Here is a 16,871-nt window from a genome sequence, read left to right on the forward strand (position 1 = left end):
AGGCTCTAAACGTGTTATTCTTGGTCCCAGCTGGATACGGTGCTTCACTGGGAATCTATAAGGGCATCACACTATTTGCAATGGAAACAATATCTGATCATTCATTAGTTCCAGGGCTTTCCATTAATATATGTATGTCTCTCATGGAACCCGGCCTTCTCTCTATGATGATTTGGGCAGACATTTCTGAAACGTAAGAGCGAAATCAATGTTGTCTGATGGTTCAACTTTGCAATCTGTTTATTTTAGCTTTCACAATCCTGTCTTTTTCAAATACACAACAAACAGTTCTGAGCTTGGTTCATTATGTTTAAGTATTTTCACTAGTAGTTTGTGAAGCAGCTTTCTCTAGCTACAAATAAACATCAGTACACTTTTGTCATTGACGAGTGATTACCTGCTGTTGAAAAGCACCAGCCGCCACTGCAGGAAATAACAAAAGGTCGTCCGACCTAAAATCTCACTCCCCCCCCCCCCCCCACCCCCACCCCCACCCCCCTTATGTATTTGCTGCACTTGGCAACGACAGTGGCCCCGGTGACAACGAAACAGTCCTCGCTGTCTAGTCTGCACAAATCTTCCCTTTTCTCACGCACACAAACACACGCATACGCACAAATGGCAAGCCGTAAAAAGAGAAAGACAAGTTAATAGCAAACAGCACACTGCATTTTTCATTTAGTATCTTTAGCGTGTTGTTTTGTTTTTCACACGGTGAACAGAAAAACCCATGGCTGATTATGTGAAGAAGGCGTGAAATTGTGATATTTGCATGGCTGGGGATATTAACTAGAGGCATTAGTTCTTGAAAAGCTTCAAGGCTGGGCTCCAGACATGTTTTTAAATAATGGTTTAATGATGCATATTTTACAAATATTTTCCAAGCCAGACTACCGGCGCACCCTGTCTCTCTCTCTTTCTCTCTCTCCTCCAGACTACATTAACGCTCTTATTCTTTCTTCATTAACAGGCTCACAGCCCTTTCGCTATGCTCCTTTGTGTGCATTTGGAAAAAATCAACTGGAAAATAGACAGCATGAGGCAGCCGAACAGACGTTTTTAGTTTCTCTATTTCTGTGCAGACTCTACCAACCACTGTTCATTATTTTGATTAGTTGTATTCGTTTTTAACCACCTTCCATCACTCAGTCGCTGATTGGGATGTTAAGATGAAATATCCACAAAGAAGTTTAAATGGGTTATGATCATTCCCCATCGCACTTGCTGTATTTTGCTCTACATCCTCTCCTCTTTCTCTAAGCCAGGCCTGGTCCCTCTGCTCCATTAAAGGCAGATCTCACTGGTGCAGGTATTGGCCGCTGTGAGGTGCAGCTGTCCAAGTTGCCGCTTTGGCCCGGAGTGGCTGTGTCCAGACACAAAAGCACAAACATCAGGGTGTCTGGCCACACGGCCCCAGTCCAGAGACCATCAGGCTCAGGCCTGTTTTACTGCTGGACGCCATACAGACACCATCACAGAAATGGCCAAGAAAACACTCAGGGACACATTTGCTCAGGCAGAGCAGTGAAACTGGCTGAGAATGTGTTTTAGACATTTATATCAGAGGGCCACTGAGGCTAGTCACTCAAAAGAGGAGATTCATTGAATATGTGACATTACAGTCTGGTCTCATTGTTAATGCGTAGGTGTAAATATGTTACATTTACTGGCAAAATTTTGAACTTTTGGATAGATGCTGAAACGTACAATATGGATGTGTTAACAACATTTAAACGTAAACATTATTATGTATTTAAATCTATTTTCATTGTTTTATATCATTGAGATATTTGTTTAATTGTCATTTTACCATTTTATAGATACGTTTTTGATCCCTTAACCCTATCCCCAAACCCAAACATAACCATTTCATAGAGAAAATAAAAAGAATATATAAAACGTAATGAACAGAAATGTGTAGGAAAATGACAAGTCATTTTAGTGACAATATAGCATTAAAAATGTATTTTGAGCCTCTAATTTCACTCCTAACTCTAAACCTACCCACAGCCTTTTCTTAAAAATATGTACAGTAATAAAGAGAAACATAACAAACAGATGGGAGTGTGGAATCACAATCATTTATTTATTAAAACAAAATGTCAAAAGTGGCACCAAATGTAGTCCAACTGATGATGTAGTCTCTCCGGCGGTATATAATAGTTTTGTATGAAGCACAGAGGTGAATTTAAGTTATTAATCGCTGAAAATCTTATCCTGATACAGGCGGGCATTTCTCATTCAAACGCACATCACCTAAAACATGGCATGACGCAACGGGTGACGAACCAGGCGAGAGCCAATGAGCGTTTGATATCACTGCCATAAAATGTGTCATAAAGATTCTTGGGAGGGCAATTTATGGAATCATAACGAGTACGGGATTTGACTGATGGTTGCTGCTGAGAATGGAGATGATGATTGCTGAAAAAAGGATTGATTTTGAGTCTGTTCCTCACAATTGTATTGATTCTAAAGATTTGGATTACAGCGATTACTTTTGTGAATTTGTGTTGTGTTTTTGGTGTATTTTATGGTTCTATCATCAGTAACAGCATTGGACTGTCCTGAGAAACCGCCTTTTGTGTCCCACAGCAAGCAAAATAAATATTACATGATAAAAAATGGTTAAACGATAACAGAAATGTTATTCATTTTAAGCTGTTTTTCTTGTTTAACATTATGCAATTCTTTGAAACGAGTTTGCACCAGAAGTAACACTGAACAGAATGAAATGTCATAATTGCAAATTAAGTAAATGAGTCAGCTGAGGTAAATTTGATTGAAAATATAATATACTTTATCATAAATGCAACAGAATCAACTGATTAATTCCATGAATTCGGTATTAGGCTAAATAAGGATTTGTACACATTGGTACGTCTACGTTGTTTATTCGTAAATTTACATTTCAGTGCTGTCAATACTTCAATATTGTACGTTTCAGTGCAAACTTAAGTAATTGTACCTGTGGTAGGACTACACTTTGCAAAAAAATACAGATGAAAACCAGTCTTATGGGTTTTTTTTTTTTAATTGAGATGTATACAGCATCTGAAAGCTGAATACATAATCTTTCCATTGATGTAGGGTTTGTTAGGATAGGACAATATTTGGCCGAGATACAACTATTTGAAAATCTGGAATCTGAGGGTACAGAAAAATCGAAATATTGAGAAAATCGCCTTTAAAGTTGTCCATTTCTATTGGCGATAGCGCTGCATCCATTCACAAAAATAAATGTTTTATATATTTAAGGTGGGAAATTTACAAAATATCTTCATGGAACATGATCTTTACTTAATATCCTAATGATTTTTGGCATAAAAGAAAAATCTATAATTTTGACCCATACAATGTATTGTTGGCTATTGCCACAAATATACCCGTGCGACATAAGACTGGTTTTGTGATCCAGGGTCACATATAATATATAGACATTCCACAAACATATGTTTGTCAGGATTTAAAATTTACATTAAACAAAGATAATTAGATAATACATAAAATGAAAAGAAAATTTTATAATATAATTCTAATTATTTACATTTTATATCATAATTAGTTTATTTTCATGCTTTGTGCTGTGCCAGGTGTAAAAGTGTCATTAAAAGAGCAGCTGAACAGAACAACAGTATTAAACGCTGTTTTTCTCCGACTGGGAACCTTTACAGGCTCTCATTACAGAGATGATTTACATATATCCACACACAGATGAAGACATGAGAGCACGTGTGTGTGTGTGTGTCTAGCACTGAACAAGAGCTCACAGCGTTTGAGGAGATCTGAAGGTTGTCTAATATCTGTTCTCAGAGCAGTGAGCTTGCACATCTCTCCAAGTCTCATGAATGTAATTGACCTTTTTTTTTTCCTGTAACGCTACTGAGATGGTGGCCATGGGGGGGGGGGGGGGGGGGCAGTGACACAGAGACTAAACACCAGCCAAGCAAAGTTAATTGTCCAGCTGAACAATAACGCAATGGAGACTGCAGATATGAAAAGGGCATTCAAATCAATAGATCGACAATAGCCTTTCCGAAAAGATGGCTGAACTCAATTTTCTGGCCGTGGACACCCTCTAAGCTCCAGACACACTGCAGCCCCCCCTCCCCTTTAAGACCACCACAACCCTTCTATCACAGTGCCCAAACCTCCTACACAAACAGAGGCTGTTGGTTTGTAGTGCTTGCAAAGCTTCTTTTTCTTTGTCTTCCTATTTACTTTTATATTATTATTTTATACATTTTTGCCCACACACACTCTCACTTACACACTCGCACACACATGCACACACACGCACACACATGCACACGTTTCCATGTTTTGGGACTTCCCATAGACGTAATGATTTTTCTACTGTACAAACTGTATATCCTATCCCCATACACTAGCCCTACGCCTAAACCTATCCATCACAGAAAACCTTCTACATTTTTAGATTTTCAAAACACTTCATTTAGTATGATTTATAAGCTGTTTTACTAAAAAAAATGTCCCCAATGAGGTCAAAATTTACTGGAATTTCTATTGTTTCAATGCTTACCAAACCTACAGTGATTTCACTTGAAATCTGAATTGCGATTTGTCTGCTTTCTTGCATTTATTTGCATACTGAACTGTAATTGGTCTCTTATTCAGTGCATATATTTAACCATTTAGCTGCCGTTCCATTGCAAAAACACTTGTTATTTATTCATGTGCATAGCCAAAAAAAAAAAAAAAAACGGCATGAATGTCACTGATGCCAAAAAGCATTTAATTTACACAAAACCGCATTTACACAAAAAGCACAGTAAACTTAATAAAACTTTACCAATTCTTTTCATGCCTAGTCGCCACTGATATTTTCTTTAGTAAGTGAAAATCTAGTCCTTTCATTTTAGATTTCCTTCCTTCATCGTTTTTTTTTTCGCCATGAACGTTGTGTTTAGTTTGCGTTCTGCATTGCGATGGGAACGGTGGGCGAGGCTAATCATTCTTTAGCTGTTCTGGCCTTAGAAAGGTCAGCTGTTTGAAATGTCAGGCTTCAATGGAGCCAGATTCACATCGTGCTGCTCAAGTGTCCAATTAAAGAGGGTCTGGCAGGGGTTGAGTGGGAAGCACTCTTCACACAGGAGAGCTAATGAGGGGGCCAGGGCACCGAGACCCCCCTCGGCACTGATCTACAGGGCCTCAACCACAGCGGCAGGTTCCGACCGAAGGGCTGGCACTCGGAGTACTGAGAAGACCTCCAAGGGCACCGGGGAGGACATGGCTTGATCTCATTAAGAACTATAGAGACATGTATGTATGTTAATTTTTATCATCCCTTTCACACACACTTATGTAATATGGGGATAGGTCAGCGCGTCCTGTTGCAGTATCTGTCTCAGTCATCTAAGAGTGCAAGCTGCTTTCCATATAGCAGGAAAACAAGTTTCCGTCACACTCAGCATGGACAAACGCAGGTCAAAGGTCACCACAGTCGCATATACACTTTGCACACCGAATCCTAATAAGAAGCCAGGCTGCAGGCTTAAAGAGGAAGACAGGGTAGGATCATTTACAGGGGCGATTCTTCATTTAGAGCAACTAAAATACCCTGTTCACCTCATCAATAAGTCATTAGGCCCATCTGTAGCCCGGTGAGCTAATACCGGTTTAGCAGTTGTTCTTTCAGCGGTTAGTTTTAATAACTGCATTCGGGGAGCTCTAGATCAGCAAAAAGCGCAACGGCTCTCCAGAGCCCCTCTGCAGTCTGCTTGTGCACAATTGTGGAGTTTTTATGGAGAAAAAGTAGATTTTACTGCTCGCTGAAATCAGCAAAATTACCCTCCCAAAATGGCAAGGGCAATAGAATCACGGCGTAAAAAAATAAATAATTTTCATTATATAACCCCAAACAAGGTAAGCTAAAAACCATGTTGCACCGTGCATGTCTTTTGTAGAGTTGTGAAGGTCAGCGGTACAGTCTTGTGTGGCTTTGGGTAACAGATGCTGAGCAAAGCTGGGAAAATTAGCCTACTCCACGTGCCTTACATAAACATTATTTTAATCAAAGTGTATTAGAGCAGCCAGATATTTTAGACATATGGGGGCTGCATCTTTCCTGGCTACCCCATCTGTCTCTCCCAGAGCTCTGAATGCAGTTTCAGCCTTCACCCAGATGCACTGAGAAAACATTCAGCTTCCCATAGAGACGCAGAAGCACAGGCTGTACCCGCTGCTCTGGGACAGGCACGCCCGGGGTGCTATGATGGGATCATGGAAATGCTGAGAAAAGAAATCGCGAGAAAAGGCCTCTCTTTTGCAGGTTTTTGCTCTTGGGGTGCAGCTGATGCTTGTTGTGAGAAGTGGGAGAAGTCACAAAGTGTGACGCCCTCTTTGAACACACAACCCCGTCTGTGAACACAATGTTGTTGTGTGGTGTAGTGTGCAGTGAATAACAAACACACATGCACACAAAGCAAAACATGCATACTCACCAGGGTTGGTGATGGTCAGAAGATCCAGCCTTCGTTGTTGCTGAAAAAGATATAAAGATGTTCTGTCAGAGAGATGAAACTAAGACTTTTTTTTTTTACTCAGAAATCAAAGTTTCTGCTGTCAGCCTGTTAAGCACATTTTGCTCTCTATCTCTCTCTGGAGAGATAAAAGTGTGTCATGCATTTTACATCAGTTTTATGTAAATACATATACAATGCATATATATCACTCTATGAAACAGAATGTTTCTAATCTTACACTTCTCTTGAGGCCTATTCACAGCAAAACAGTTTGAATCAAATAATGCTTTCCTATGAACCCGTTCACACAAAAAACTGGCCAATAACAAATAAGAATTATATAACCCATAATCATCAAGAGTGATCCGTCAATCAGACGTTTTGTATACCATGGAAATGTCAATTGAGCCAAAAGTGACCTTCCACTCCCAAAAAGCATTACGAATGGTGTAGTGGAGATGGCGTATATTCTGAAACTATAAGTATCTTTTTTTTGCTAAATTTTGTTGCTGTAATTTTTACACTTTTAGAATCAATGGCTATAAGCTAGTAGTTTTATAATGTAGGCTACCATCATTTTTAACTGACTGTCATTTGCCTTCATTGGATGAATATTTAGTTTTTATTAAAAACCTTATGGAGAAAAAAAGAAAAACCTTCCGGAAGATTATATTACATAAGTATTATATAAAGAATAAAAAAATAATATATATAGACATATATCTATATGTTTTATATACATCTTTATATATCTTCACAAACACAGGTATATATATATATATAAAAAAAATTTTTTTTTATAATGTATACATCTTTCTGTTTGTTGGCCTATTTGGGTACTTGTACTTCAATCCACTTCTTGCTCTGCTAGCAAAATAGCTTTATGTAGGGTGTGTGTGTTTGTGTTCATAATCCATTGCGATTTGCGAGTTATGTATTCATGTGCTGTAGTAGATGCGGGTCGTTTCCTGGAGAGAGGGCGTGGCAGAGGCTACAGCAATCCACACAGGTCACACTCTCAGATCGATAAGTGCCCAATCAAAGACTGATGGCGTCCTCAACGCGCTGCAGTGTGAGGCGGACACACATAACACACATACTGTGAGGACAGGCAGCTCAAGAGCCGTACTTTAACACTCTTGTGGTAACAGTACTGCAGGTCCTTCTACATAAGAGCCACTACACACATAGTAGAGCAGAGAGCATACACTGATATCATTCACACACACTAACACACACAAACACACACACACACAGCTCTGCTTTTAAATATCTGATCATTTCCTGACGATTAGCAATAATCCATTGAAGCCAAAGGGCTTTAACTTGGTTTTGAATTCATAAAATGTAAAAAAAATTTGTGGCTCTCTAAGAATGGAAGCAAAGTCCTAAAATATGAAAAGAGAGTTCTTGATCAATTTTAATGAACAATCACTGTGTGTATGTAATGTGTGTGGAATGTGTTGTGTTATTCACTATGCTTGTTAGCAATACAGTATGTGTTTAGCAAAATGTCTTTTATTGGGGCCACCTGACTTGTCCATGATGAGTATTTTCTATCTGATAAAAATAATAAAAACAGTATAATACATGCATAAAATATGTTGGCACCTGTCAAAAAAGTATGTGTTAATGTGGTGTTTATGCAGTAATTGGAAGATATGAGTCATGACTCATAGGTGATAACTCTCACCGAGCATCTTCTTCTACACTTAAAACGCTTTTAAGTGTATACAGTGTAATATAATAGCAGTTGGCATTAAAAAGATTAGGTGAAAACTATTTTGTTTTGACAAACTCTTGAAATTATGTCTCTTGTTTTATTTTTCAGATCGCCCCCTGCTGGTGAAAGAGACACATACAATACAACCTCTTCGTTTTCTAAGCTGATCCTAACAGGGAAAGTACTGATAGAGATGCAGTGCATTACATTAAAACATGCAATAATATTAAAGATCATTTCAATACAAAGGTTTGTTTTGCATTTTAAAGACTAGTTGACTTGCAATATATGTGCATACATTTACATATCAGAGCCATGGGATCAGAGAGTCAATATCACTACTTCAAAACCATGTTGTCTACTGCCTACATAGGCTGCATCCTAAGTGAAATGAAACCACCACACAAATAGCACTACTCTCACAAAGCGCACAGCATTTACAAATGATACAGTTTGATGTTACTTGGTTTTTAAGCTAATTCTGCAATAGTAAGGATGAGGATATACAGTGCACACACAAATATAATTTAGTCAGATTAAATGGTCAGATTTAAACTTTTTTTAACTTTTTAAATAAAAATGAACATTATTGAATGAAATATATGACAAATAATTACTGACAATATTTCTCAGGACTGGCTGCCATCTTGGATTTATACGTTGTTTCTTCAGAATTTGGTATCCAAAATATGGTATCTTACAAGGTCTATGATGCCTTAATGCTTTCTAAGTAGGCAGCTCACTTGTTTTTAGAACACAGCTAATGTAAGTCTTTATGAAGCGATCCATGACAGAGAGCAGCCCCTCTACAATCCCCCTTTCCCCAGAGCTCGAGACAAGAATAGTCTAATTATTTGGTATTGGTCTTGCACTATTACCACATGGAAATAAGGCGGTAAAAGGCATTTCATTTAAAGGAGATGATTTGCGTCAAAATGAACCAGGCACTTAAACAACATGAGCATACATAGCTCTATCACCGGACACAATTCATTTTATGTGAATTCTCCCATTGACAGTTCAAATCCGCTGAGAGCTTCCTTTCTTCTACGCCAATTAGAGACTCTGAAAAAGGCCAGTTGCTCCATTCCTTTGATCTGACCTTTGTTAGTTTTGCTTGGCCTTGTTGGTACAGATCCAGCATTTAAGACAGAAACGACAAGTGGAAAAAGCCAGTGGCTGCTGCAATGCGTCTGTCTGTCCATTGACATGAGCCTGATATCACTTTTGGCCTTGTACTTCCTGACTGAATTCTGTCAGTTACAGCTACATGTAGTGCATTCTCTCAAGCTTTAATCTTGTGACGACATTTTTGACAGCTAAGTCCTGCTTTCTTTCAATAAATCTATGGAAAATGGAGATGAGATACTCAAAACTCTCTTTACCTCAAAGTAGCTACGTTTACATGCAGTAATCTGTTAATAATCCACCTGATAGCTCAATCGGAACGAAAAGCCTTCACGTAAGCAACACAATTGATCCAATTAAGCACCAGGATCCATATTGTTGCTGTAGATTTAAACATTTAGTTTTTCTAAAGTCCACAGGGCCATAGGTGCACATCAACTGATATTTTCTTCAGATTACAAAGGTTACTCTAACATATAAGCGGAACAAGAGACACTGTCTGCATGGATAAGGTATTTAGTGTTTTCCAGGAACAGGGGAAAAGGAAAGACAGAGACAGAGAGAGAATCACATTAGAGGCAATCCTAGGCATGAAAATAGGATTGTATTAATCTTTATCAAAGAGTGCCAAGGAATCCCCCTCAGAACAGTGGCAGTCTGCATAGGAGCACATAGTGGGTGTCCCGGGCCTCACTGGAGTCAAAAGGCGTTTAATATTCTGAATGGAACACAGTATCTATTCTATTTTAACACCAGAAGACACAGCCACAGGTGAACGAGATAGGAGAGAGATGGCAACTGGTGCCGAAAGTCAGAGATCTGGCAGATCGGGGCTGTGACACATGGGAGGCCGGCTCACCTCAACAGATGCTGGGGTGAGAGCCCTTCACCCTATGTCAAAAAACCCAACGCACCCTGTCCAATTACCAGAGCCATAACCAAGAACTCTCAGAATACACACGCACACACATTTACCTAAAGAGACTTCAGAAGTTTGCATATAAAGCTATGCCATCATATATATATATATATATATATAAAAGAAAATAATGTTTTTTACTTTTATTTTTTTATTGCACAAAGTTTTAACTAAACTCATACTGAAACTTTTCCTCCCTCGCTTGACCTATATTTGGTCCAAAACTGCAAATAGGCCAGACATTCCAAACTTTCCTCTTAAAATGTCATTAATCTTATCAGGAGCATCCGCACCTTTTCAAAAGAGTCTTAATCTTTGCAAGGTGCAAAACTGCACAACTGCAATTAAGAGGGCTGGCCACCAGACAGACCAAAAAAAAAAAAAAAAAAATCATTCATTTACTGGACCTTTCATCTTATAACAGAATTAAATATTCATGCACAGCCTCCCTGAAAACCCATTTTCACTATTTCCCCCTGAATTTACTCTTCTTATTTGCAGATGATTATCATGGGTGGGGGCTGTTATAGAAAAATACACCCACAAATTTGAGTCTCATTTCAGATGCATGTAAGGTCAATATAATGAGATTAACCTGAGCTCCCCCATCTTAACATTTCATTAAAAAATATATATGGCGACTGCAGGCTAAATTATTTGACTCAAAATATCAGATACACAGTAAAGAGAAAGTTATATTAGCAATTTAAGGAAAAAGGAGGCAGACATTATACGTTTACTCAGGGATAAACTCGTTCTGTGCCATAAACTAGCTGATGGTGGGAATATGTCATGAATTATGGACCCCAGCGGACACCCCTCCCTCTATGAACACACACACAGCCCAGTGGTGATGAGGTAAGGCAGATTAACGCTGGACTATTTAAACCATCTGCCATAGTCCCAGTAGCAGGAGTCAGAGTCATTGGCATCAATCCCCCAAGGACCCCTCTGTCTGACGCCAACCTTCCCATAAAGAGGAAAAGAAGAGGAAAAAGAGAGAAATGCGAGTGAGTCAACAAACTGACTCACCTCATCTTAGAGAGGGAAACAGTCCTGTGTAGGTGAGTCATCGGCGACCAAAAACACACATATACAAACACACTTCTCTACTCTCTCGCTTCCATCTAGTGTTCGGTTCACCTATCTCCCCTCTGGGAAAACGCTTCCCTCTTTTATAGCACAGATCTAAGGGATGAGCTCAGGATGAGGTCATCTTCCCCTGGGTCTCTCTCTTCACTGAGCACTTACTGTCAGATTCACTGTAACACTCTTCATCATGCTCTGAATATGGGTTGCTTTGTCATGTAAAACACCTCATTGTGTGGCAGAAATTAAAAGCAACAGATACAATGCATTTCAAACTCTTCATTAGGCCAATTACATATATATGGCCAATTATAATATCAACTAATAATAGAGCGGTAAAAATTACATCATTGTGAGAAAAACAAACAAACAGATAATCGGTAAATGAAACTAAATATTTACAAACATTATAAACATGTATTTTAGTTCACCTCACTCACACCTCACTCTATGTTAGTTACATATCCTTGAAATGTAACTTTATTCTAACAAATATAATATAATATAATATAATATAATATAATATAATATAATATAATATAATATAATATAATATAATATAATATAATATAATATAATATAATTTAATATAATATAGAGTGGCAATGTGTATAAATAAATATACAGTAAATTAAAAAAATATATTATTATTTTGTTGACATTAGAAGAAACTAAAAGGTAGCAGCATATATTGGTGATTGGATATCCAGTATCAAGATATCAGAATTAATTACTGAAAAAGCAATATCAGTTGCATTCATTTATGGTATATAAAATACATTTGCCAAGCACTAATTAAAGCATGTTTTATTTCACAAAAGCATCCTTATTTTGCCATTACAGAGGGAAGCAAATGGACAGCTGGATCAGCTGTGGAGAAGAGCGTCAGGACGGTCTGCTGGGGTTACTCTATCGCGTGACCAGGAGAACCTTGGTTTTAAAAATACACCACAACAAATAAAAGATTAATTTCTTAGGACAGCGCCTGCTCCCCTTAGACTTGCCCACCTGCAGAAGGACTGCAGCCCAGACCAGAGAAATCTAATCACCCCACAGTTAACTCTGCATTCAACCTATTCAGCACTTAAAAGCCATGATTGAATTTCATCTTGATGCCATTAAATATTTATAAAGGCCAATTAGAAGGGCAGCTCTTGCTGGCGGTAAAGACTCCTCTCCATCATGCACTCCCATGCTCTATCAGGTCCTGCCTCTGAAAGATCGCCCTTAAAGGGTTAGTTCACCCACAAAATGAAAATTCTGTCATTAATTACTCACCCTCATGTCTTTCCAAACCTGTAAGACTTTCGTTCATCTTTGGAACACAAATTCAGTTTTTTTGATGACATCTGAGAGCTTTCTGTCCCTCCATTGGCAGCTACGCAACTACCTCTTTGACACTGAACAGATTGAATTTAGGTTGTTATTCACATTTAAACATTGATCAGCAAACATAAACAGAAGCTCAACCGAACTTAATTGACGTACGAGAACAAACCTCACTGGTTCTTGCGGAAGCTCGAATGTGCTGCGTAACACACGAGAATGAACCTCACTGGTTCTTGCGGAAGCTCGGATGTGCTGTGTAACACACGAGAATGAACCTCACTGGTTATTGCGGAAGCTCGGATGTGCTGTGTAACACACGAGAATGAACCTCATTGTTTCTTGCTGAAGCTCAAACGTGCTGCATAACACGAGAATGAACCTCATTGGTTCTTGCTGAAGCTCAAACGTGCTGCATAACACGAGAATGAACCTCATTGGTTCTTGTTGAAGCTCAAACGTGCTGCGTAACACACGAGAATGAACCTCATTGGTTCTTGCTGAAGCTCAAACGTGCTGCATAACATGAGAATGAACCTCATTGTTTCTTGCTGAAGCTCAAACGTGCTGCATAACACGAGAATGAACCTCATTGGTTCTTGCTGAAGCTCAAACGTGCTGCATAACACGAGAATGAACCTCATTGGTTCTTGCTGAAGCTCAAACGTGCTGCATAACATGAGAATGAACCTCATTGTTTCTTGCTGAAGCTCAAACGTGCTGCATAACACGAGAATGAACCTCACTGGTTCTTGCAGAAGCTCGGATGTGCTGTGTAACACACGAGAATGAACCTCATTGTTTCTTGCTGAAGCTCAAACATGCTGCATAACACACGAGAATGAACCTCATTGGTTCTTGCTGAAGCTCAAACGTGCTGCGTAACACACGAGAATGAACCTCATTGGTTCTTGCTGAAGCTCAAACGTGCTGCATAACACGCGAGAATGAACCTCATGAAGCTCAAACGTGCTGCATAACACGAGAATGAACCTCATTGGTTCTTGTGAAAGCTCAAACGTGCTGCATAACACGAGAATGAACCTCATTGGTTCTTGCTGAAGCTTAAACGTGCTGCGTAACACGAGAATGAACCTCATTAGTTCTTGCTGAAGCTCAAACGTGCTGCATAACACGAGAATGAACCTCATTGGTTCTTGCTGAAACTCAAACGTGCTGCATAACACAAGAATGAACCTCATTGGTTCTTGCTGAAGCTCAAACGTGCTGCATAACACGAGAATGAACCTCATTGGTTCTTGCTGAAGCTCAAACGTGCTGCATAACACGAGAATGAACCTCATTGGTTCTTGCTGAAGCTCAAACGTGCTGCATAACACGAGAATGAACCTCATTGGTTCTTGCTGAAGCTTAAACGTGCTGCATAACACGAGAATGAACCTCATTGGTTCTTGCTGAAGCTCAAACGTGCTGCATAACACGAGAATGAACCTCATTGGTTCTTGCTGAAACTCAAACGTGCTGCGTAACACGAGAATGAACCTCATTGGTTCTTGCTGAAGCTCAAACGTGCTGCATAACATGAGAATGAACCTCATTGGTTCTTGCTGAAGCTCAAACGTGCTGCGTAACACGAGAATGAACCTCATTGGTTCTTGTGAAAGCTCAAACGTGCTGCATAACACGAGAATGAACCTCATTGGTTCTTGCTGAAGCTTAAACGTGCTGCGTAACACGAGAATGAACCTCATTAGTTCTTGCTGAAGCTCAAACGTGCTGCATAACATGAGAATGAACCTCATTGGTTCTTGCTGAAGCTCAAACGTGCTGCATAACACACGAGAATGAACCTCATTGGTTCTTGCTGAAGCTCAAACGTGCTGCGTAACACGAGAATGAACCTCATTGGTTCTTGTGAAAGCTCAAACGTGCTGCGTAACACGAGAATGAACCTCATTGGTTCTTGCTGAAGCTCAAACGTGCTGCATAACACGAGAATGAACCTCATTGGCTCTTGCTGAAGCTCAAACGTGCTGCATAACACGAGAATGAACCTCATTGGCTCTTGCTGAAGCTCAAACGTGCTGCATAACACGAGAATGAACCTCATTGGTTCTTGCTGAAGCTCAAACGTGCTGCATAACACGAGAATGAACCTCATTGGTTCTTGCTGAAGCTCAAACGTGCTGCATAACACGAGAATGAACCTCATTGGTTCTTGCTGAAGCTTAAACGTGCTGCATAACACGAGAATGAACCTCATTGGTTCTTGCTGAAGCTCAAACGTGCTGCATAACACGAGAATGAACCTCATTGGTTCTTGCTGAAACTCAAACGTGCTGCGTAACACGAGAATGAACCTCATTGGTTCTTGCTGAAGCTCAAACGTGCTGCATAACATGAGAATGAACCTCATTGGTTCTTGCTGAAGCTCAAACGTGCTGCGTAACACGAGAATGAACCTCATTGGTTCTTGTGAAAGCTCAAACGTGCTGCATAACACGAGAATGAACCTCATTGGTTCTTGCTGAAGCTTAAACGTGCTGCGTAACACGAGAATGAACCTCATTAGTTCTTGCTGAAGCTCAAACGTGCTGCATAACATGAGAATGAACCTCATTGGTTCTTGCTGAAGCTCAAACGTGCTGCATAACACACGAGAATGAACCTCATTGGTTCTTGTGAAAGCTCAAACGTGCTGCGTAACACGAGAATGAACCTCATTGGTTCTTGCTGAAGCTCAAACGTGCTGCATAACACGAGAATGAACCTCATTGGCTCTTGCTGAAGCTCAAACGTGCTGCATAACACGAGAATGAACCTCATTGGCTCTTGCTGAAGCTCAAACGTGCTGCATAACACGAGAATGAACCTCATTGGTTCTTGCTGAAGCTCAAACGTGCTGCATAACACGAGAATTAACCTCATTGGTTCTTGCTGAAGCTCAAACGTGCTGCATAACACGAGAATTAACCTCATTGGTTCTTGCTGAAGCTCAAACGTGCTGCATAACACGAGAATGAACCTCATTGGCTCTTGCTGAAGCTCAAACGTGCTGCGTAACACACGAGAATGAACCTCATTGTTTCTCGCACATCAAGCGAACATGCTTGAGCTTCCGTTTACCACAACTGTGCGTTTATGAATGTTTATATGTGAATATAAAAGCCTAACTTCAATCTGTTCATCATATAAAGCAATCATGTCTCTTCAGAAAAACTGGATTAAACCGCTCAATTCATATGGATTAGTTTTAATATCTCTTTATGAACTTTTGAAGCGTCAAAGTGGTAAGTGTGCAGCTGCTAATGGATGAACAAGTGTCTTACGGGTTTGGAGCGACATGAGGGTGAGTGATTAATGACAGAATTTTCATTTTTGGATGAACTAACCCTTTAAAGGCCACAAGATCAAACTCTTTCACTCTCTCTCTCTCTCCTGCTCCTACCCAACTGTACTGAAGTATGCATGTCAGTTGAGAAGTGCAAGAAAACATGTCTAAATCCTAAAAGAGCAGATCTGAATTGATCCTTGCACCTAGCATGTAACAAATGAGATTAATGCAAGGCAGATATGACATCATATGGGAATAAGAGAAGACAAAACCATGCTCTTTAAGGAGTGGAGCGTCTTGGGCCGGACCCTCTGAAGACAATTCATTCCCTGCGGGATGTTCTGTTGTGTGATAAATGGAGCATTGAAGTGAGTTAAGTGTGAATAGAGGCTGGAGAAGAGATAGAGGATGAGAGGATGGACAGATAGATGAAGAGAGAGAATGGGTGGTTGGTAAAAAAATAACAGTATAATCATTTCTGAAGCTATAATTGGATTTATAGCTGCAAGAGGGGGCTGATATCAATCTGTGCAGTGATGTCAGGAGTTTCTGTCTGTATATGGTGTGTTTAGTTGGGCCTGCATAGTCAAGTCACCTTTATTTATATAGTGCTTTATACAATACTGATGATTGTTTCAAAGCAGCTTTACAGTGATAACAGGAAAATGATGCATTTCGGCTGTTCAGCTGAAGTCAGTTCAGTGTTGATGAAGTTACGTTGTAAAGTTCATCAATAATTAAATTAGTTAATTTCATCTACAAAGCAGCTCTGCAAAAAAAGATGTCAATCAAATCAATAATATTCTTGATACAAGTGACCATTACTGTTACCTGCTCTGGGCAGAACTCTTGAGCACTCTAAAGTGTACAGGGTTTTATCATCTAATATGGGCTGTTTGGTACAAT

The 16,871-nt window shown here is 39.5% G+C and overlaps 1 protein-coding gene across 1 annotated transcript in view; it reads right to left on the reverse strand.

The window, feature by feature from the left end:
* The window catches only part of agbl4 (AGBL carboxypeptidase 4), a 334,149-nt gene that overhangs the window by 107,810 nt on the left and 209,468 nt on the right, over positions 1-16,871 (reverse strand). The window contains exon 6 of the mRNA XM_079897316.1: positions 6,465-6,504. Coding sequence (XP_079753442.1) covers positions 6,465-6,504 — 40 coding nt within the window. The remainder of the gene's footprint in view (positions 1-6,464; positions 6,505-16,871) is intronic.

The sequence above is a fragment of the Squalius cephalus genome, assembly GCF_949319135.1.
Source record: "Squalius cephalus genome assembly, chromosome: 16".
Classification (NCBI taxonomy): domain Eukaryota; kingdom Metazoa; phylum Chordata; class Actinopteri; order Cypriniformes; family Leuciscidae; genus Squalius; species Squalius cephalus.